At 28.6% G+C, this 23,286-nt stretch overlaps 1 protein-coding gene across 2 annotated transcripts in view; it reads left to right on the top strand.

Annotated features, from left to right (window-relative positions):
• LOC111638406 (nucleolin-like) overlaps positions 1-23,286 on the top strand; it is a 96,142-nt gene that overhangs the window by 59,497 nt on the left and 13,359 nt on the right. Inside the window, exon 7 of one of the 2 annotated variants that reach the window (XM_023384114.1) lies at positions 777-919. The exons of the other annotated variant lie outside the window; for it this stretch is intronic. Coding sequence (XP_023239882.1) covers positions 777-919 — 143 coding nt within the window. The remainder of the gene's footprint in view (positions 1-776; positions 920-23,286) is intronic. 2 annotated transcript variants of the gene reach the window in all.

Below are 23,286 nucleotides of genomic sequence, written 5' to 3'. Positions count from 1 at the left end.
TTGGTATATTCAAATCTTTTTAAGTTTAGTAGATGTTATTAGGAGCTTGTTCTATAAATTTACTAATTAGGCAGTAACTTTTATGTTTGAATTTGATTTATTCAGCATTGTAATTCTTATATACAATGTTAAAAATTAATTCACGTATTATTTGGAAAATCAAGACGGAAGATTAAGAAAGTATTTTTAGTTTAAAACAAAAAGTTGTAAGCTGTGCTTTGATCATCAGAGATATAATGATTTATATATGTAATAATTATATGAACATTTATTATAATAATTTTGATTGCTTGATTGCCTTATTTGCTAGAAAAACTATATTAAAAAAAATGGAATATTATTCTCTGGTCGAGATTGATTTCAACTATTGTCTTACACTACAAATTCGGGCAGATATTTAATTTATTACTGAAGATGATTATATTTTAAGATATATAAGCTATTGTTTCTGTGAAAGAGACTAAATGGAAAAATGGGTCTTACGTAATTGTGACAAAATAACTTCAGTTGATGATGATAAAAATATAAGTTAAGATGATAACAGGTGTGTATTAACTACAATAAATATTTATTTGGAATGATATATTGTTATTGATGTGATATTGGCCTAGTGAGACCAAAAATGATAATTTTACAGGTGAAGTGAGATAAGACTTGTTAACAAATATTGCTGTGAATGTGTGAAATACTGTGATTTTTATTTCTATACTTTTTTCCAACAAGCTTATTTAATACTTTGATTAAAAATTGAACAATACAATTTATTTCTATTTTAGAATATTATTTGCCACATTCGATACTGAAGAAGCTGCAGAGAAAGCCTTTCAAGAAAATGAGAATTTAGAAATAAATGGGAAAAAACTTACCGTATTATATGCAGCTACAAGAAAGCAATTACCAAGGATAAGAAATCATTATGGTTAGTGAATTAAAAAGAAAAAAAACTTATTTCAAAATATGAATTTTAAGTTTCATTTCTAAATCATGACTAATTGGCTAAATTTTCCCTTAAAGCATAAGGGATTGAATAAGATTTGCTCATAAATAATATGCTTAATTTATATTTAAAATTTCTAACAATTATGATACAAATTTTAAATGGAATTATTATATTAATTATATATGTAAAATTATCAAGAAGCATTGTGGTCCATATATAAAATACAGAAACAATATAATCAACTTTCATAAATACCCTGTTCAGCAAAAGAAAATTTGCCTTATGTAGTTGTTATCAGTATTAGTTCATCATGATGAATGGCAACAGTTATATGATATGATATATGAATTCGAATGAAATGAATGATTTATATAGTTATGGCAACTTTGAATCAACAACTTGAAGTGTGTGAGGAAAACATTGTAGTGTGAAGAAAGAGCTGTATTTTGGAGTGTTTGATTAGAGTGGAATAATTATTTTAAGTAAATGTTTCCTTAAATAATTGAATTTAAATTAATTTATTTTTGTGTATTATATCAGTTGCTGATGTTTATCAATTATACAGAATTGCAGTTTGTCAGGATATAGACTTATTAAAATGTAAGTATATTAATACTGTCAAATACATAAAAATAGAATTTTATATAAGATTGAAAATAATTGGCATCGTTTTTTGACTTCAACAAAAAAAATTTTTTAACATTAACATTTATTATTATTTACTAAGCATATTAAAATGCATACAATATAACTAAAACCCATAATTAATATTAAATGTAAAATAGACCAAATTTCATTGCTTAATTAACATAAGCATAGTCTGAACATAAACTAGTCTTTAGACTTGTTTCAAATTTAAAATCTTTGATAAGATTTCACAGTCACAAAGTAAGTATTAAAAAACCTCAAAGAAATAATTGTGAGATTTTAATTTTTAGTTTTTGTAGAAAATAAGGAACATTTCAAAACATTTTATAATAATTCTAGATCAAACTGATATTCAAAAATATAGCTTTACAACCTGACCAACCTGCTGGTCACATACAAGTTAACATAAAATTTATAAAAACATATAATAATTCAAAAAATTTTTATTTTTGTTTAAAAGATTTCCATCAAACATTTTTAATCTAACATTTTCAGAGCATTTCTTGTTGAATCAGTTCAAATTTTTTAAGGGCAAAACAGCTCATATTTAGGTTTAAGAGATCATATGTTTTTACCTTCATATTGATCAATTCATAATGGGTACCTATACCAGTAATTGACATTATATGTATATTTTAGGTTTGGTAAGTTGAGAAGCCTGTAAATATATAAAATTTTCTTTATACATAAAGTAATATTGAAAGGTGATCTTTTACTTTATTGATAGCTAGTTTCAAAATTATTATAAAACAAATACTTTTTGTTAATTACAGTAGACCCCCCTATAACACGAAAATATGTTTCTCGTTATACGAATTTCGTGTTGTAGGAATCCTTGGGCTGTGATTGGCTCACGTATTTGACACGTGTGAAATTTACGGACTACGGCTGTTTGAAAGGTTTTCTTCCATAAAATTAATCCATTCTAGACTAATTTGACATAATATTTCCAAAATACGTATATTTTTTTTGGAAATAATCCGTATAAATTACTCTATAAACAAAAAATTGTAGTATTACTTACCAAGTGTGCACCATTCGACTTCGCCGCTGCTCAAGCTTGTTTTTGTCGCGGAACAGCGCAGCAAACCACGGCCGCGATTTCAGATGTTATTTTTCTGCAAAAACTTCGTTGAACTTTGGAGACATCATTAATATAAATAATTTTAATCGCCGTTGAATAAGAAATGTTTCTTTCACAAGAAATGTATAAAATTACAGTACTGTATTAGACTTACGGTACCTAATTTACATACTGTACAAACGATAGCTCGCCTAAACTCTCCGTAACATGGTGCTAGACGGTGGAAACTATACATATAATTATAATAAAGTTAAAATAAATTAAGTTAATATATAATTAGATATACAGTACCTAATTTATATATAATTATATGTACAGTACCTAATTTATATATAATGCTGTACAGACGATAGTTAAACTCAACTTACCCACCTAAACTCTCCGTAGCGTGGTGCTAGATGGCGGAAAATAGTTCGGCTGCTCGTCCGTGATGGCGAGTTGGCGATGACGTTTTACGCGTCCCTTTTAGTGTCTTTGTACGAATACTGACGCAATTTTTTCGCCATGTCATAGGAATCTACGTTATTGGAACCCGCGTTATAGGGGGGTCTACTGTATATATAAAATTTCAATAGTTGCCATTTAAAATACAGACACCATACAAAAAACTCATTGCATATTACACACACTTTTTAATATTTAGTCACATCTCCCCTAGCCTTAATAACAGCCAAAGTACATCAGGACATGGAATCTATTCAATACAAGCTGTTCTAAATAAAGTACATCAACTTTAAGCCATTTTGTTTGCAATTACACACAATTCCTTGACTTTCCCAAACCATTGATTTATGAATTTTGCCTGTCTCTCAAGGTACTTCAACAAATTCTCAATTGTATTTAAATTTTTGTGACCTATCTGGACAACAGATGTGTCCAATTGTTTTATGTTCATTGTGCCACTTCAATACTGTATGGGTTCTGTGAATATGATGATTGTCATTTTTGAACAACAGGGCATTGATGCTATGTATATCACTGAGATGCTCTGCAAATGGAAAGACCTGATTATTTAGAATGTCCAGATAGCCAAAATGTTTGGATGAGATGTACATTGTTTAGAATGTTACATTTTCCAGTAGGTAAGATAGTCATCAATGGCAGATGTGACATTTTTTGTCTGGTGTCTGTATAATGTATAATTTAAATGAAATGCAAATATAATTAAAAAGTAATATGCAATATTTATAGTATTATTAATTACAAACAGAACCTTTCCTTAAAAGATTTTTTTTCTCTCCTACCATACAAATCAAATTTGATCAAAGTATTCTAAACTGTAATAGTTTATCAACCAACTGATATATCAAAATCTAATTAAAAAATCTCTTCAGTTTTCCTTTGAAATAATTCTTACATTATAATTTAATTCTGTAACAGTAATTCTCTAATGGTGTAGCTGAACAGTTTTTGTGTTTAAATAGCTTACTAAAAAATTTTAATTTTTGAATGGCAGTAACTGGTATAGTTATGTACTATTGAGATAACATTCACTGATTATCTGTTAAAAAAAATCTACAGGACCAGATTTAGGTATTTTGAGGCTTTAAGTTGAACTCTGTGAGGTCTCTTATGAACCAACCCTTTACAATTTTAGAAGTCAATCATATAAAAAAGAGAATTAACATAAACATATTGATTTTAATAATGAATGTTTTATTATCATCACCAAATGTTTTATTGTTAAACAATATTTGTAACGTTTTATAAAATAAGGTGCAATTTAAAAACGAATACACTAAAAATTTCATTTTTATTATTTTTTGATTACAAAAAAAGCTACTAAAAGCTAAGAAAAGCTACCTTTAAAAATCAAATGAATTTTACATTCAAAAAGAAGAAATCACTAGAAATGTAATATAAACAATATTGGTCATTTATATAATTAAATACTATACAAAATAAAAAGTAAAATATATTTTGTTGGTTTGTAAAAAAAAAAAACAAATTATTACAAAATTTGCCTTTAATTTTCTTTTTTGTAGAAATTTTTGAGCTCCTTTGAAACTTTAGGCCCTAAGCTACAGTTTACATAGCTTACTTGTAAATCTGGTCCTGATTATCTGATCAAAATTTTGTATGTATATATATATATGTGTATGTATATATATACACACACAAACAATTTAGATCAGATAATCAGTATATATATATCATCTAGAGTCTCAACTCCAAAAACTAGTTATACTTATTGAAAAAACTCATTCAGGCACCAATACTAGCTTAAAATGGTCTTTCTTGTAAACTTGAAGTTCTAAGCTAGTATTTGCATCTGAATGAGTTTTTATTAAGTATCTATACACCATAGGTATGTGTGCACTTGTACACAACATACATAGTCACTTAAAACAACTCTTAAGCTTCTGACTATTAAGATACTATTAATAAGCTATTCAGTTTTTATTTGTCTACAAGAATAATGCAAATATTTGCTTTTTCACTAATCTGTTTTTCTTGTTCCATTATGTTCAATGCAATGAATAAGACACAGACAAGATAAATAGCTGTTCAAAAGTAATGCCTCAGATGATACTTCCATATGGAGCACAGTCAAAGGAACATGTAATTTATAATTAAATCATTGTACCAGAAAATATAGACTTTGAATCCTGGATATGAGCTTTCAGTTAAAAATTTTCATTGCTAAATCAAGAAATGCACTGATAATGTTTAAGATTTTGAAGGAAGTCAATTTTTTTTATTTATTTAAATTTGTTGTTTGAAGTATAGGTTTTTAACTTAACGTTTATTTTTGAAATTTTGAATATCTGTTTGCTTAGTATATAGATAGTTGTAGATATTTAATGATGTCAATTATTTTCATATTAATTTTATTTTTATGTATCATTGCTGCTGTTGTGCATATATTTTAATAAGTGTTGGCAATTATTAACATTGAAATAGTATGAAACAAGTCTTTAAACATTTTATCTAACTACAAAGTTTAGATTCTAGTTCTATTACTTGAAACTAAAAACTGTAATTTGATTGTTCTGAATATTGTTTTATTAACTGGTGATAAAGTTTGAAATTAATTTTCTAATGTTCAGTTGGGTTTGTATAATCATTTAATATTTAGATGAATAAAGACAAAACTGTAATAAAATTTTATATAATTGATAAATAAATATTAGTCCAAGAGAAAATTTTAGTTTTGAATTTTTAACAATAGTTTATAGGATCCCCAACAATTCAAAATACAGGAAAAAACTTTTAATCTGATATAAATTATAATTTATCAAAGACATTTGAAGTTGCAGCTGTCAGATGATGGACTTCAAATACCAGTGTTTAGGAATTTAATGTAATATTCTGCCATTGACAAAGCTCAATCTAACTGACTAATGAATTTGAATTGTATATGCTTTTTTTATGATATATTTATATAAATAATCCAAATTCATTGGTAGTAGTCATGTTTGGTTGATTTAGCTTAGTATATTGGTCTGATTTTCAAAGGATTGATTATTGAAATTTGTCATCTGACAGTTGTCATTTTGAAAATTTGACAATAATTTAGTCCAAGGAATTTGGTTTCATAAAAGATATCTGAATTTGTGTGTTTGTTCTGGGAACCAATTAATTATATATTTATAATTTTCGTCATTTATTTACTATAATATGATGAAAATAAAACAATATTTGCAATGATATGAGAATAAATTTGTAAGTTTTTCATTTATTAAAAATTTATAAATATTACAAATGTTTTTGAATGATATAAATTAGTAAATGGAATTCATTAATATTTCAGTTGACCATTGAATTGAAACCGTGGCAAAACATAATAATAATTTTTCATTTTAGAAATATTTATAAGAACATTTGCAATATTTAAGATTTATGCAATTAATAAGGTATTTAGATTGGCATTATATAAATAATATACACTAATAGTATAAAAATCCAAATTCATATTCATTACAGCTTAGAATGGAGTTGTTTCATGTGTTGTATTGATCATATTTTAATTATGCAAATGCAGCATGAAAATTAATAATGAAATTAAATTTGAAAGTAAATAACAGCATAAATTTTATTTAATAACAAATATTAATTTTAATAAGGTTTTTAAGTTTGTTGTTGAGACTGAATTGGGAAAAAAAATTTAATGTAAGTTATTTTGATAAAGTAATTGATTATTGGAATTTTTAAATTTAGATATAATTTAAATTTTTACTAAAAAACAATAATATTAATAATAATGGAAATATTTTTGGACTTTATAAATATGAAAATTTTCATCTTGTAATTACTAACTATATGACTTTTTTTTATGTTGTGTTTCTATTCTTTCGTTGAACAGGGTATAAATTAATAGACAACTAAGAGTCTTTAATATGTTTAATAATCATTTGTTTAATAATAAAATAAACAAATAAAAATTACAGACAAACAATTTGTATATTTCTTAAACATTAATAATTAATTTTCTGAATTTTGATATAAATTCTAAGCTAATATGTAATGTATAATAATACTGTATAATTGTTATGATTATTATACAGTGAGATTGTACTATGCAGTGGGCCCATATCCATGTAGCTTATGGTTTCATTATTTTGTTCCTGAAAGCTCCACCTGTTTCTCTGCCTACTGCAGAGCAATGTTAAAATTGCACTGTATGTGTTTATTCTGTGTATCAGAAACTTTTGTAATTGATGATGATGATAAGAAAAACTTCATTCTTATATGAAATATATGCAATTTCATATAAAAATGAAATGAATCAAGAAAAACTTCTCATTCTTTAAGAGAATATTTTTATAATAAAAACATTATTTTGCTTTGCTTGGACAATTTATTTACATTTGTTAGTAAAAAGTTTAAAAATTAGACCATGACAAAATTTCTTATACAGATTGAGTGTCTGTATTTTTTTAACTAAATATTTAATATTAAACTTTTTATTATATTGATTGATATTAACTTAGATTTACTGTTAAATTAAGTAATAATATAGAAAATATTTAATAAAATTAAATTGAAACTTGCACAAAATGCATAATTTTTCTGAATTATTTTATTTATTTAATTAGGATTTTGATATGTGAAGTGGTTTCATTTATATTACATTGTAATTAAATATTTTTAACCTGCTTATAAAACTATTATAGAACTGCTTTTTATTGCTGAAATTAACAACAAATACAATGGTCTGAAAAATTTATACTGTGAAAAAATTGTATTCATATTTTTAAAAATTAGAATGAATTGTATCTATAAAAGCATCAATTCTTTCAATGGAATTGGAAATAAATTTTCCAATTTTTTAGAGATATTACTTAAAAATGTTTTTGAATTTTAAATATCAACATCATTGAGTATTATATATCATCATATAAAAGTTTAAATGAAACTGTAACAGTTTCAATTAGGAACACAACTGGTAGATGTTGTTTTAATATCTTGTACACTTTAAACTTGCCCATTGTCAGACTGAATTTATAGCTGAAAACTGTCCTAGAAAAACATTTCCTGATTTTTTTTTAATATTATTATTTAACTATTTGAAAGTTCAATATTTAAGGAAAATGTTTTATATATCAGATTCTGGTTTGCATCAACAACAATCATTTTGTTATATTCATTTCTCTCTACATACAACCATTTTTTTTTTATAGACAAGAACATTATCTAATTGATCAAAGAAGTTTTTATCTTAATTGCCTATTTATATTAAATTGTAATTTTATTTTTCTTTTATTTCAGTTAAAATAACAGTTAAAAAAGGAATGAAAATAATGATTAAAAAATGAAAGGAAAATATAATTTCCTTTTACATAATATAATCATGTTATCTGTTGAATATTATAGCATACATCAGACTTCTTCATTAAATATTCTTTCAGGAGCCTTAAATTTTTAAAAATTTATTTGATATTTTTTGTGAGTGAATCATTTCATCTTCAGAATCAATGAGCTTTATACAAAAATAAAAAAAGTAGAACAGTTTATAATTAACAAAATCATAAATTGCAAATAATTTTAAATTCTAATGTGTGTGTATATATACTAGGCGCTGCATATTGTAATCACAAATATTATCAGTTGTCTAATATCAGAATTAACATGACTCAAAATATATAAATTAAATAATATTACAAAACTTTCATTTATTGTAGTCAGAAATTTGCTTAATTATCATTGTCACTAATGATAAGTTTGAATTTACTTAAACTGTTACTAACAGCAACTGGCAAAACAAATATGGTTATAAGTTATGTCATTTCAATATTGCAATTGTCAGAATTGTTAAATGAATTATTCAGGTTTCTAGTTTTCATATGCTTTATTACAAATTAGATAAAACCAATAAATTGCATTATTCAAATTACATAATGCAATTTGATCCTATTGAATGCTGTTCTTGGCGGGAAGAGATGAGATCATGTTAGATCACACAAGATCACACATTCAACTTGGTGCACCTCCTGCCTGTAACTGTGCTGACATCATATGAATTTCTAAGTCTCAACACTTTCCCTCGATATCAGTACAGATTCCTAAATTTTTAACACATGGGAAGACTTTTAGTTAGGATGTCTGCTGGCATTTGCTGTGAAGGCTTATTGGGCTGCAATTTGAAAAAATTGTAGACATAAATGCCCACTGTTGTCTGTCCATCTATCACCTGTCTTTCCTTAATCTTGAGAACGGCGTTAGATAGATGAAAGACAAGACCAGATATAGAAACCTTAGAGGCAAAAGGCCCCGATTAACTATATCTGATACAAACCAGAAATAGTGTTATTTCAATTCAAAAATTTTTTTCTGAAAGGTATTAGATGACCAGCATGACTCAATTGGTATAGGAAATGTATGATGTATAGGGGCTAATTTGAAGGTGGAGAACATGTATTTTAAAGGAAATAAATGAATACATCGTGTTTATTTTGTTTTCGTTGTGCATATCCCTGATGAAATGCCACTGAATGTCAATATGTTTAGTTCTAGAATGAAACTTTGAGTTTTTAACTAGGTGTTGTGCACTTTGGTTATCTTTATATATTACAGTTGGTCACAAAACTTTTTGATGAATTTCATTTCTGTAAGAAGTGATCAGAGTTGGGCAGCTTCACATACAGCAATGTATTCCACTTCAGTAATTGATAAAGCTATGAGTCTCTGTTTTTTATTTTCCCAAGATATTGAAGCTCCAGAAAGTTTAAAGTTCATTTCCAGTACAGGATTTTCTGTCATCAATGTTGATGCTCCAATCTGCATCAGCATATCCAAAGAGATTTTTCTCACTTTTCTTACAGAATAACTTAGAATCTTTGGTACCTTTCAGATATTGTAGAATTAGTTTTGGCAGTTTTTTGGTACCTTTCAGATATTGTAGAATTTGTTTTCTAGAGTCATTGCAAAACTGACTTAATGCACTTACTGTGTAAGCTCTGTCTGATCCTTTAGAGACTGACAGAATTAAAGTTTGATATTCTCTTATGTGAACAGATTCAGCTTCCTAAGATTAAAGTGAGTTCAATCAATTTGCGAGCTGGAAATTGTTGTCCATTGGGATATCTATGGATTTGCATACCTAGACTGTGATTATGATGATATTTTCATTTTTGTTCTGAAAATATACACAATTGTCTGAGCTTGAGAAAATCTTAAATATTTCAATTCAGTTTTTAGTATTTTGTTTCATGAACAGTCAAATTGCCAAAGTCCATATAATGATTTTTAATGTGACATACTTTGTGAGGAAAATCTTTTGAGATAAACATTTCAGGTTGCTTCATTTAAATTTCTTCTATGTTGCCATTTAAATATGCTGCTGTTACATTCATTTAATGCATTGTTTTTCAACCTTCTTGAATACGCGACCCCTTTACAAGTTAAAAAATTCTGGCGAACCCCCTCACAGCCATATTAAAACTATGTCAGTGATTTTAAAAACTACGTATTTAATTTTCTTTCTGTTGAGATTTAAATAGCGATCAAAAAACAAATTGTACTATAAAATAAATAGGCACAGCTTTCTCACTGAAATTGTAGTTTTTTTATTGTAGAGTAGGACCTACAAACACTTGTCTTTTTTACCCCCCCCCTTTACAAGTTAAAAAATTCTGGCGAACCCCCTCACAGCCATATTAAAACTATGTCAGTGATTTTAAAAACTATGTATTTAATTTTCTTTAAATATCGATCAAAAAACAAATTGTACTGTAAAATAAACAGGCACAGCCTTCTCACTGAAATTGTAGTTTTTTTATTGTAGTGTAGGACCTACAAACACTTGTCTTTTTTACCCCCCCCCCCCGGTGTATGGCTTTGAGACTCCCTGGGGGTTGCGACCCACAGGTTGAAAAACACTGATTTAATGTATCAAAATTGTATTCAGCTGAAAGAGTTAAAATGATTCTGATAGAACTTATATGAACTACAAGAGAGAGAGTTTCAGTGTTGTCTATTCCATATTTTTGTGACCAGCCTTTGGCCACAAGTCTTGCCTTATATCTCATGTCTGAATTTTGACTACCTTGTTTTAGTTGAAATAGCCATTTATTTCCTATGACATTGTTCTTCAAGTCAGTCTACAAGCTCTCAAGTCTGTTTTTTATCAATGACTTGTATTCTTCTCTCATGGCTTTGATCCATTTATCTGCATCTTAGAGGCAGGAAGCCTCATCAAGTCAAAGCTTTTTCTACAGTGTTTGAGGTACTTTGATTGTCTTCAAGTTTATCTTTTGATTGAATAAAGTAATATTCTTTCTTTGGTCAGCCAGGGAGTCCTTGATTGCAGTTTTTTCGGTCTTCCCCTTCCTCTTTGAATTGTCTGAATATTGGCTCCATTGTCATCCAAACTAGGTTATATGATTTTCTCACTATTTCTTGAGACTAGATCATTTTTTTAGGTGAATCATTGTCTTGGCCCTGAACATCCTGTCCTTTTTTCTTTTTTCTAAGACCTAGTTCAATAAAACAGACGTCTCTACTTCTGATAACTTGATTTGTACCTCATTTCTAAAGACTGTATGCTTTGCATTACTGTTGTATTTGATTAAAATATATTCATTACTTCTTGGTGCAAATTTACTTTTATCAAGTTTATTATTTATGGCAAAAGCTTTGTTTTCTATCACACAAAGATAAGATATAGTAGGTTTTCTTGAGGTAAAAATTTCTTCTGGTGTCTTGTCTATGTTTCTAGTAGGACAATTATTTCTGATGTATGCAACAGTAATTATCATCTCAGCCCATAATGACTCTAGTAATATATATATATATGCACATAATGACACCTTTTGTACTTATTCCAGCAACTTTATTCAGAAATATGAATGTTTTCAGTCATCTTTAGTGGCCCTTTTCAGGTTACAAGCCATTCCATTTATCAATCATTTAAAGATTGATTGGAAAACATTCTACAGATATGACTTTTTTTAAAAAAAGCATTCTACATTAACTTAGCAAATTATATGACCTGCAAATTTTTTATGTTATGCAAATTATATAATTTGCAAAACATAAAAATTGCCTCATATTTCAACTTATTATTATTATTTTAATATTAAATGCAGACTTTATTCTACAATTTGAATTTAATCCTTGTTGGTTAATGTAAAATGCTTTTTAAAAAAAATCATATCTGTAGAACATTTCTCAATCAATCTTTAAATGATTGATAAATGGAATGGCTTGTAACCTGAAAAGGGCCACTAAAGATGATTGAAAACATTCATATTTCTGAATAAAGTTGCTGGAATATGTACAAAAGGTGTCATTGTGTTTGTATATATATGTGTGTGTATAAAAGAGTTCCAGTTTAGTACATAACGTATGACTAGTAATTCTGAATTTATCAACATACACCTTGCCATCTCAACAAGAGTTCTATTATCATGTTCAGTTATGCCATCCTGTTGAGATGAGTATTCAACAGAGAGCTGATGTTATATTCCCTCATCTTAAAGAAATTTGTGAACTCCTTTCTTTGATATTCTTGACTGTTGTCACTTCTAATTGTTTTTATTTTTTGTCCAGTTTACTTCTCTGAAGTTAATTTATATCTTTTAAATGCATCAAATACTTTGCTTCTGTTTTTCAGTATGTAAACAGAGATTCTTCTGGATTTATCATCTATAAAGGTGTAGATATTTTGCTCTACCAGGAGATTTGATCTTCATTGGGCCACAGATATCTATATGAACTAGTTGTAATACATGATTTGAACTTGAAGAAGATTCTTTTGGAAATGGTAACCTTGTCTATTTTTCTCTAATACATGTTTCACAAGCCTGAGATTCTTTGTTAGAATTGTCAAATTGCACCATTTCCTTTGTTTGTAATTTTTTCAGATCACTGTAATTTAGATGTCCAAGTCATATCTGGATATCTATCGTTTTTGAATTAATTTCTTTTGAGTGACTTCTGGGCCACAGTAGTTAGAACAGAACTTTTTGTAGATTGTCTTAAAACATAAAGCCCATTCCTTTAATGCCTTGTGCCAAAATATCTTTAGCTTTGGTATTTTATAAGCTTGCATATTTACCCTAGAATGTGACAGTGCAGTGTTTCTGGGTACACTTACTGATTGAAATTAAATTTTCTTGAAGGTCAGATACATATAGTACATAGTTCAAAAGTAGCGTATCTTGTTTCGAATTACTTAAGGTTTTCAAAAAATTTAGTCCCTTTCACCAGCTTGAGTTGTTTTATTATTGGCCACCTTTTGTGGATTAATTTGCATTGTTTCTATGAATTGCTTCTCGTCTCGGCACTTGTGCTGTTGCTCCACTATTGAAACATCATTCCTCTTTCTTAGGATATCTTAAGATAAAGATTCTCAAGATTCAAATGTAGTTATTGTTGCTGTTTTGTTAGGTTCTTTTGAAGATATGTTGTGTTTTTTTCTTTTTGTTCCACCAACAATTAGAGGATTTGTGCCTTGTTTGCTACAGTTATAACACTTGAAAGAGAATTGCTTCTTTTTCTTAGGGTTAAGTTGATCTTTGCCTTTATTTTCATTCAAGTGTCACACACATGCTGCCTGCTTACTTGTTACATCATCTTCCTTCTCACATCTCCTCTTCTAGAAGTTTCATCTTTAATATGTTGGGTTCAGGAAGTTGATCTCTGCTTTCAATTGGCACTCTAAAATTCTTATACTCATCAGAAAGTCTGCGAAGCATCAGAATGGAAAGAAAGTCATTGGAAACACATGCTTCAATTTCTGCCAATTTATCAAGTGTTCCAAAGAAGATGTTTAAGATTTGACTTTATTTTAATTTGAAGTGATTGTTTCATAAGACTTACTTTCATAATTGGGCCTCTCAGCTGATGTATTTCTTTTAGCTTGTCTCACACTTCCTTTGATGTGATACATCTTTTAATGTGAATTATTTCTGAGGATTTTATGCTTAAAATAATTAGCAAATAACACAAACAAAAATGTCAAAATATACCAGCAAATATAATTTAATATAAATATGTTATGACAAACATTTTCGATCCTAATAGGATCTGAATCACGCCAAAAATGTTCAATAGAATTAAAATGCTAAACACTCAAATTTAAATATTTTAAAATTGTTGGAACAGTAAATATTAGAACAAGTTTACAACTTCTAATATTTACTATTCTGATGATTTTAAAAAACAGTAAGACCCCGCTTAAAGCTGCCTCGATTAATGCTGATTCGATATAACACAGTCTGCTCGAAGCCTTAAAAAAAACTCAAAATTTACGCAGATTCAGATTAACGTGGCATTTCATTGATTCGTATATAATATAATTGTTCCCAAACACGAACCAATCAGCAAAAGGTGGCAATTCGTCATAGCACCATACTTTCCTTAAATCTGTGTTTGTTTGGTGCAATTTTGGAAAAAAAAATATAACATTATGGATGCCATAGGCAATATCAACTTGGCTTGGCAAGAATTAACTGATAAATGCATGAACGAAATGTGAAAGAAGTTATGGCTGAAGGTATCCAAGAATTCTCAACAAGAAGAGACTATCGCTTTATCGTTAGGTTAACAATTTGGCCAACCTAATCGATACAGCAGGACTAGATGTAGACGAGCAGAATATTGAGGAGTTACTGCAGGTTTCTGGTGAGAGCCTTACCGACGATGACCTTCAAAAAATAGCAGAACAAGGAATTTGTGTAGAACTGGAAAATAGTGATTCTGAAAAGAAAGAACCCAAAGAATTTCTCTACAGATTTCCTTAGTAAAAGTTTTGTAATGATAATCAAAATCATTGATCAAATTGTAGTGAATGCAATCCAGATTTTGAAAGAAGTGCAAAAGCAAGACAAGGCATTTTGGATGTGATCTCTTGATACCGACATTTGCTTAATTAAGGAAAGAAAAAGAAAGCGACAAATGAAACTACACAACTTTATTGCAAAAACAAGAATTTCAAAAGTGTCAGGACCTTCATCACAAAAAATGAAATTTACATTTCTGTGTGCATATGTTTGTGTTATTTAACATATATTATTATGCAAATTAATATAAAAATAACTTTTAAAGTAAAATCTACAGTAGAGCATCGTTTATCCGAAAGTCAATTATCTGAAATGTCAATTATACGAAAGAATTCCAGTCGGCAAATTTAAATTTTTGCCAGTGCTGTGGCGCTGCAATCTTTGGCTATGTCTTGGGCTACTCAAATATTTTACGTTTTTGATACTAAATTAACTTCTGAAGTATAATTTTTTATTGTTTTTATATTTTTTAATATATTTATTTTGTTTGTACAAAATAAAAAATAATTTTTAACAATACAATAGTCTTTTAACATCAACGAAAATTCAACGCGCAGCGACATGCAACGGAGAAAAATTTCAACATGGGATAGGTTAATATATTTTTTCGTACATAATCGGTTATCCGAAATATTGATTTTCTGAACAACCCCAGTCCCCAATTGATTCGTTTAATGCTTTGTTATCTAGGAACGTATTTACCACATTAAGTGTGGTCTTATTGTATTTAAATTTGATCCTTTAGCATTCTGATTCTATCTTTACAAACTTGGGAACATATTTCCATTTGATGATGAAACAGCTAGGTGGTTAAGGCATTAGTCTATTTCTCTGGGGACTCAGGATCAGGATCCAATCCAAGTGAGCAGACCCAGGAATCCTTTGTGGGCAAGTTTGTCCCACATGTGTTGGACTCTGTTCCTCACAACCCAGATGTCCCATTGTGAGCTTGGCTGAATTGACAATGGACTTGATAAAAAGGACCTCTTAGTGCCCACAGGACAGAAAAAGTAAAACTTAGTGGTGCTAACTTCTCATGAGGATGAAGATTAGCTAAAAAATATAACTCCTTGTTCATTTTTCAGAATCTTTTCAAGCAGTTTTCAGTTTTTTGAACAATTTTAAAAAAAACGTACTGTTTGGAAAACTGAATGCCTGATAAATCTGCCAATTTTTTTTTCCTTTTCCTCATTTTATCCTATGGATACTACAAGGGCTTGTTTTAATCATATCCATTTTGAGTTTGGCTGGGCCCATGCAGGACTGTAGAGTTATGAGAACATGACTACAGTTGACATATCTGGAACAGATCGGACCATTTATGAAAATTTTCTGGGGATGCTTGTTTAGACTTGAACCCAGGTTTCCCTGAATTAGCTTAATGGAATAAGACAATGCAATACAAAGGTGATCTGCTAAGGAGGGTGCCTTCTGGGTGGAGTTTTGTGGGAAACAGTCCATTTAATTGTTAGAAAAGTGAAGAAAATTTGAAAAATCCAACATGGCCAGCCCATTGATGAGGTGCAAATCAATGACCAATTACCAATTTCCAGTGTTTAATAATATCTTGTGAGCCTTGAGTTATGCAGAACAGTAGGCAACTGCCTTCACCATCTTGGCCATCTGGGTGTATCATCATCATCAAGGAAAGGAAAAAAATGTTTCTGAATAAACAAATTCAGGAACATTTTTTCTTGAAGGGAGGTTTTTATTTTTCTTATCACTTTTTCAATCACACTGTATTCAAAATTTTTTGTTATGAAAGTTGGCAATTCTATTTTAAATAGTTTGTAATTGTTCATTTTAAATATTGATAAATTGTAATGTAAAATAATATCAAATTTAGTAATTGCGGGTATCAGTAACATCAAATGTTGATAACAACATTAAACATAATTAGTTTTTCCAATTTCAATATTGGAAAATATTGCATCAATAGTCAATTATTTGATAACATTGAACACTGTTAGAGAAATGAGAGAACATTGTCTACTGCCATACTCGTGAGGAGGAGAAAAGTTCTGATTCTGCATTTGCTGAATTTTTGGTAAAAACAAAATGGCCAAAAATTATTTCTAAATATTAATCGAAAAATAACTACAATGCAGATGAAACAACAATTTATTTTCATGCAGTGCTTTTTTACTGGTCATATGTTTAAATCAATGAAGAAACATATTACAGATTTTTTGTTATACAAATATGCAAGACAAGAAACAGGCTTCTAGTTATTGTCAAAAGTAAAAATCATAGATGCTTAAGGGTGTGAATATATTGTTCAAATGTCTGGATGCAACTGACTTTTTGAATACCCAGCTATTAAAATGGGATATAAACTTTCATTTTCAAGTTTTTGTTGGTAGACAATCATAAAGCACATCTATGTATTAAGTATGTCATTAAGCAGTCTTGTTAAAAAACTCATTATTAAGGAGTGGAAAAAGGGAAAATCTGCACAAAATCTTTCAGGATGGTTCCACATTCCAAACTCCACAATACAAGATATAATTACAAAATTTAGAACAACAAACAGTGTAATAAATAAGGCTTGAACTGCATTCCCTGAAATATTTATCTAGAGACAGAAATGGGCCATCTTGAGGAAAGTGAAAAAAAAAAAAAAATCCACAAATAAGTGCTCCTAAGCTTGCTACTGAAACTTCTGTAGAATTTGGAGTACAAACATTGCAGAAACTGTGAGAAGAATTTCGAGAAAAAGTGGTTATAAAAGTTGTGTAGCTATGAAAAACCATTTATCAGCAAAAAAAAAAAAACCAGTGGAAAAGGTTAGTTTGCAAAAGAGTTTTATACAAAACCAATAACATTGTGGTCAGACAAATCCAAATTCAATGTTTTTGGTTCAGATGACCACCTAAAAGTATGTAGAAAATATGGAGGCAGTTCAGTGCTAGTTTGGGATTTTATGTATAAAAATGGTGCTAGAACTCTGGAATTCATTGATGAAATAATGAATCAGCATGTGTATAAACAGATTTTAAATGGAAATGCTTAGAAATCGGTAAGAAAATTAAAGTTAGTTTGAGGATTGTTTTCCAGCATGTCAACAATCTGAAGCATACTTTGAAATCAGTCAGAGAGAGTTTCTTGATGTGCACTGTATAAAAGTGCTTCCCTGGCCTCCATAATTGTCTGACCTAAACCTGATTGAGCATTTATGGGATGACATTGAATTGACTATCAGAACAGAATAACAAATAAAACTGATCTTAAAACATCATCATCAGAGTTTGGAATTTAATAGACGAAAGTATTACAATAAAATTGGTTGATCAATGCCTAGTGGTTTAGAAGCTGTACTCATGGCAAAAGGAGGTGCAACTTGTTTTTAAAGGTATAAAATTTTGTTTATTCATTATTTATTTCCTCTGTCTGGATACTCTAGTAATGTGAAAATTTTCAAAGTCTAAAATAAAATATTTTTTCTAATGTAGAAAAGTTTGAGGATTTCAGATCTGTTGTTATTTTTTCCTATTTCATATGAGAGATAAGTTATAGCTAAAAACTCTTACATCTTATAGGTGTCACGATACTTTAGTGATGTGATGTATATACCATCTACATGTAAGTCACCATCTACATGTAAGAATATAATTCAATTAAAGCATTAATTTCAAAATTATATATTTTTGAAGTCCATTATAACTGGACCAATTTTGATAATACTGTATATATAACAAAATTAGTAGAACCGTGTCGCTATAAATTAGGTTCAGCACAACACCACCAAAAGGTTGCCAACCCCATCTCTAGACAATCCTCTTTCCATACAGTTTATAAAAATGAAAATCAATCTATATCTTTGTCATTAATTAAAGTAAGACTATGTGAGAAACTGTGGGCCAAGGNTAAAAAACACAATATTAAATTTAATATTAAAAAATTCTATTTAATGCGTAATTCATTAGATCATTAAAATTTCATTTCTAAGAAACAGTTTTATACCACTGCACACAAGCTTAATTTTTTAAATGAGGGAAATAAATTTGAAAGGGAAATAAAAATGAGAGTTTTGACTAATACTTCTTGCCCTTCTATTTTGTATCTCTAAATTTTGTGTTACCACTTTAACTTAGTTTTTCGGTTTATCATACATGGTTATACCTTTAATATTATTATTTTTATAACCATTTTCTTTTTAAAAAATTTGCTTATCAGTCAAAATATATTTTGGCTACATTCCCTCTTCAGTTGAATTTTATATGTTGTTAATATTACATTATTACAATTATAGTTTTTTTGTTATATAATTATCAACAATAATACATAAATTACGTACATTTTAAATTATTTCAAACTACAATACATATAAATTTAAAAAATTTTCATTAGTACATTCACTTTCAATTTATACTTGTCATATTCTGTGTATTTATATTTTCTATTTAATTTTCATTTTTTCTGCAGATTTATACGCCTGTGAAAAGAGATGTGAAAAGAGATTAAAATAGTTTATCTATTTTAATCTCTTTTCACGTTTTTTATTACATTTTACTTTCCTGTCACTTTATTACACTTCAGCTGTTCTTATCTTTATATTTTTATATTTATATAGTGGTAAAAAGAGTGAAAATTAAATAGATAATATAAGTAAAAAAATAAAATATACACAGAATACGACAAGTGTAAATGGAAAATGAATATAGTATTAGTGAAAATTTTTTAATTTATATGTATTGTAGTTTGAAATATTTTAAAAATGTATGCAGTTTGTGTATTGTTGATGATAATTATATTTAAAAAAACTAATTGTAATATTGATGATAAAGTTCAGCTGAAGACAGAAAAAATTGCCTATCAGTCAAAATATATTTTTGACTGATAGGCAATTTTTTAAAAAAGTAAATGATTATAAAAATAATAATGTTAAATTAATAATTAAATAAAAAGTATAACTATATATGATGAACCTATAAATTGTCAAAATTGTAACACAAAATAATACATATTAAGTCTGTATGGAAAACTTTAAAAATTTTTTTTTATTTGTGTATAAAATTTATGATTTTGAAGATGAAATAAAGAAGAGTTACTCTCTTCTTGGACAGTTTTCAGATAAGACAACATTCCTCCAAAATATCAAATAGATATTAATTCTTTATGCTTCTGTCCTTAATATTTCAAATTTTGTTTTTATATTGTTCGCTTAGACCTTTTTTATAAATAGTAATTATCTAATAAAGTAATAAGTATTTTTATTTTCACAGCTGAATATATATACTTTTTGTATTATTTTTGACTAAAACTTTCTCCCTTTGCTAATTTGAAACTACACCAGTATAATAAGTCTTGTTTAAAAACATGGTCTATGTAGACAATATAAAAACAAAACGTGCCAAATAGATAGATTTAATCTTTAAACAGTAATTAATTAATATTTTTCAATTAACTGTTTTTATTTTCAAACTGTCATTGAAACATAATTTCATTGATAGTTTCAAATTGAGAAGTGTCAGGCAAAAAGTGTCCACAATTCCAAAAAATTGTCTTTATAAAGTTACAATATAATTGAATTTTACTTAAATATTATAAAAAAGAATTGTGTACAAATTAAATACTCAATATTTCTAGATCTCTATTTACATACCTCTGAAACATAGAATTTCTGAATTTTAAATATTCCTGATTTCATTATGTAGGACTCAACGTTTTGCAAATTTAGAGTTTTACAGTTTAAACAGTAATAGGTTTGATTGGAAGTATGGTATTTTATTAATACAATAGCAAGTACAGTACATACCTGTATTAAATATAAATAAATCATTTTTGACATACCTTAACAGAAATAGTTTGTCAATAGTTTCTGATGCCTGGCTTTCTTCAACCAATAGGATGCAAGCCAAACTTGTAGCCAATCAGAGAAAAGTAACATTAATTGCAACTATGTACCGTGTTGTAAGAGATGATTCTCAATTGCAATTTATGTTATAAAAATATAGTTGCTGAGCTTTGAATCTGTAGTTGACACTTCAGTCCATAGTTTGAGATAGAAGTTTTGGAAGAAAATAATTTGAGATAAACATTGAAAGTATATTGAATTTAGGCTGAAAATGCAGGGGGAAAATAAATTTTCAGATAAACATGGTTGATATAGACAGGTTCAACTGTGTTTAAAATTTTGCAAGTTATGAATATAAAGCTTCATTTTTTGTGAAGTATTTTTTGTTGAAACATTTGCATGTACAGTGGAACCCCGGTTAACGAACTTAATCCGTTCCGCAACTCCGTTCGTTAACTGAATTGTTCGTTAACCGAAGCAATTTTTCCCATAGAAATTAGTGCAAATGCGATTAATCCGTTCTAGTCTCCAAAATTTTTGTGATTTTATTTGTAATATACAGCAGATTTTCTTTCATGAAAATGTAGGAAAATGTAGTATCTATCATTACAGCAACAAACATGTAAACTTTGTGTAATAAAATAGCACTGTACATACCTTCGTTTGTTATAGTTGGTGGCAGAAAAGTGGAGATATACGAACCTTAATGCTTAGAAGGGGAATCCCCTCCAAAAAAATAATGGGTAGCACTTCATCAGAAGATTCTTTGAGTCGAAGTCTCTTTCAGTAAAAAAACCCACCAGTGACTAAGCGGTCTTCGTACCTTGAACATGGGGAGTTCGTTTGTGGGTTCGCACCTTGCTCAGACGGGTTGGCCACATGGAGTTTTTTGGGTTTTCTCCACTTGTGTAACGCCTAAATAGGGGCCAGTTTCCCTTAAAAACACCTCCCAGAAGGCATTCCCCCTAGTGTTGTATTCCCAGTTGAAGACATTCCCAGATCGCCCAAGTGTTGCATTGCCATAACTTAACAAACAAACAAACTCTTTCCATAAGGAACAAGAAATTGATCTAAAGTTGATTGTCTTACTCTTTTCAAAATTTTTCTCAAATGCGATAGCGCATTGTCGTTTATATTGCGTTGTCGTTTTCTATTGCCACTATGACTTTTTTCTTTCTTGGATGCCATATTGATTAAATATATAAATCACAAAACTGAAAAAAGAAGTATAGCACAAGCACTCGGAAAAGCAATGCTTAACTCACACATGCCTAACACCAACTAAAATTTGACACAAAATACCGTTACGTTCATTATCCGAATTTTGTTTGTTATCCGAGAAAAAATTTTCACAAAATAAAAGTTCGTTAACTGATTTGGTTGTTAACCAGGACGTTCGTTAACCGGAGTTCCACTGTATTTTATTAGTTTTTTAACAACTTGAGCAAAACTTTCATAATTTTTGAGGGATATACGCTGAAAATAAACTATTAAAAATTCTGAATGTCCAAGTAAAACAAAACAATGGCTAATTAAAAAAAAAAAAAAAATTTTATTATTAAGTTACAGTGAATAATACAGTAAATTCTTCTGAAAAGGTGAGTATAAAATTGGTATCAATATTATGTATTAATATCAATAATAATAATAATATGAATGTTGATATTATATTGGGATGGCCAAATTATTTAACTAACATACATATGCTATTTGCCAGCTGTTATTTAACCAGCTATTAGAATCATATATCTAATTATAGTTGACCCCCCCATAACACTGTTGATTTTTCCGTTTTATATGAATTCCGTTTTGTATGAGTCACTTAGATTTTAGAAATATGTGAGCCGATCACAGCCCGGCACATGTATTTGTAAAATCTAAGTGACTCGTACAACATGGAATTCATATAAAATGAAAAAATCAACAGTGTTATAGGGGGCGTCGACTGTACTAAAAAAAAGAAATGGTTGTTGTATGAACATGTGGACTGAATTATACCATCATTTGCTTATAAAATATGCAGATAAAATTTTATATTTATAGTAGAGCGTCGATTTTCCGAATCAGTTGGGGACTGGGGTTGTCCGGATAACCGATATTTCAGATAACTGATTTACGTAAGAAAAAATAGTTTAACGTATCCGATGTTGAAATTTTTATCCGTTGCGTGTCGCTTTGCGTTGAATTTTCATCGATGTTAAACCTAACAAAGACTATTGTATCGTTAAAAATTATTTTTTTATTTTGTAGAAACAAAATAAATATATTGAAAAAATATAAAAATAATAAAAAATTATACTTCAGATGTTAATTTAATATCAAAAATGTAAAATATTTGAGTAGCCCAAGACATAGCCAAAGATTGAAGCGCCACAGTACTGGCGAAAATTTAAATTTGCCGACTGGAATTCTTTCGGATGATTGACTTTCGGAAAATCGATGTTCTACTGTATTCATTATTTTTGGTTTTGAAATCATCAAATTGGCAGACTTTTGTAGACACCTTTTAAGCAATTCAGAAAGGAAACGCTTACAGCCATAATCACAGTCTGGAAATGAGAATTATATAATTTGAGGTCCAACTAATCTG

This window comes from Centruroides sculpturatus, unplaced genomic scaffold (assembly GCF_000671375.1).
Source record: "Centruroides sculpturatus isolate CEXI.00-Female unplaced genomic scaffold, Cexi_2.0 scaffold1248, whole genome shotgun sequence".
NCBI lineage: Eukaryota > Metazoa > Arthropoda > Arachnida > Scorpiones > Buthidae > Centruroides > Centruroides sculpturatus.
This window is presented reverse-complemented; position numbering and strand designations above follow the sequence as displayed.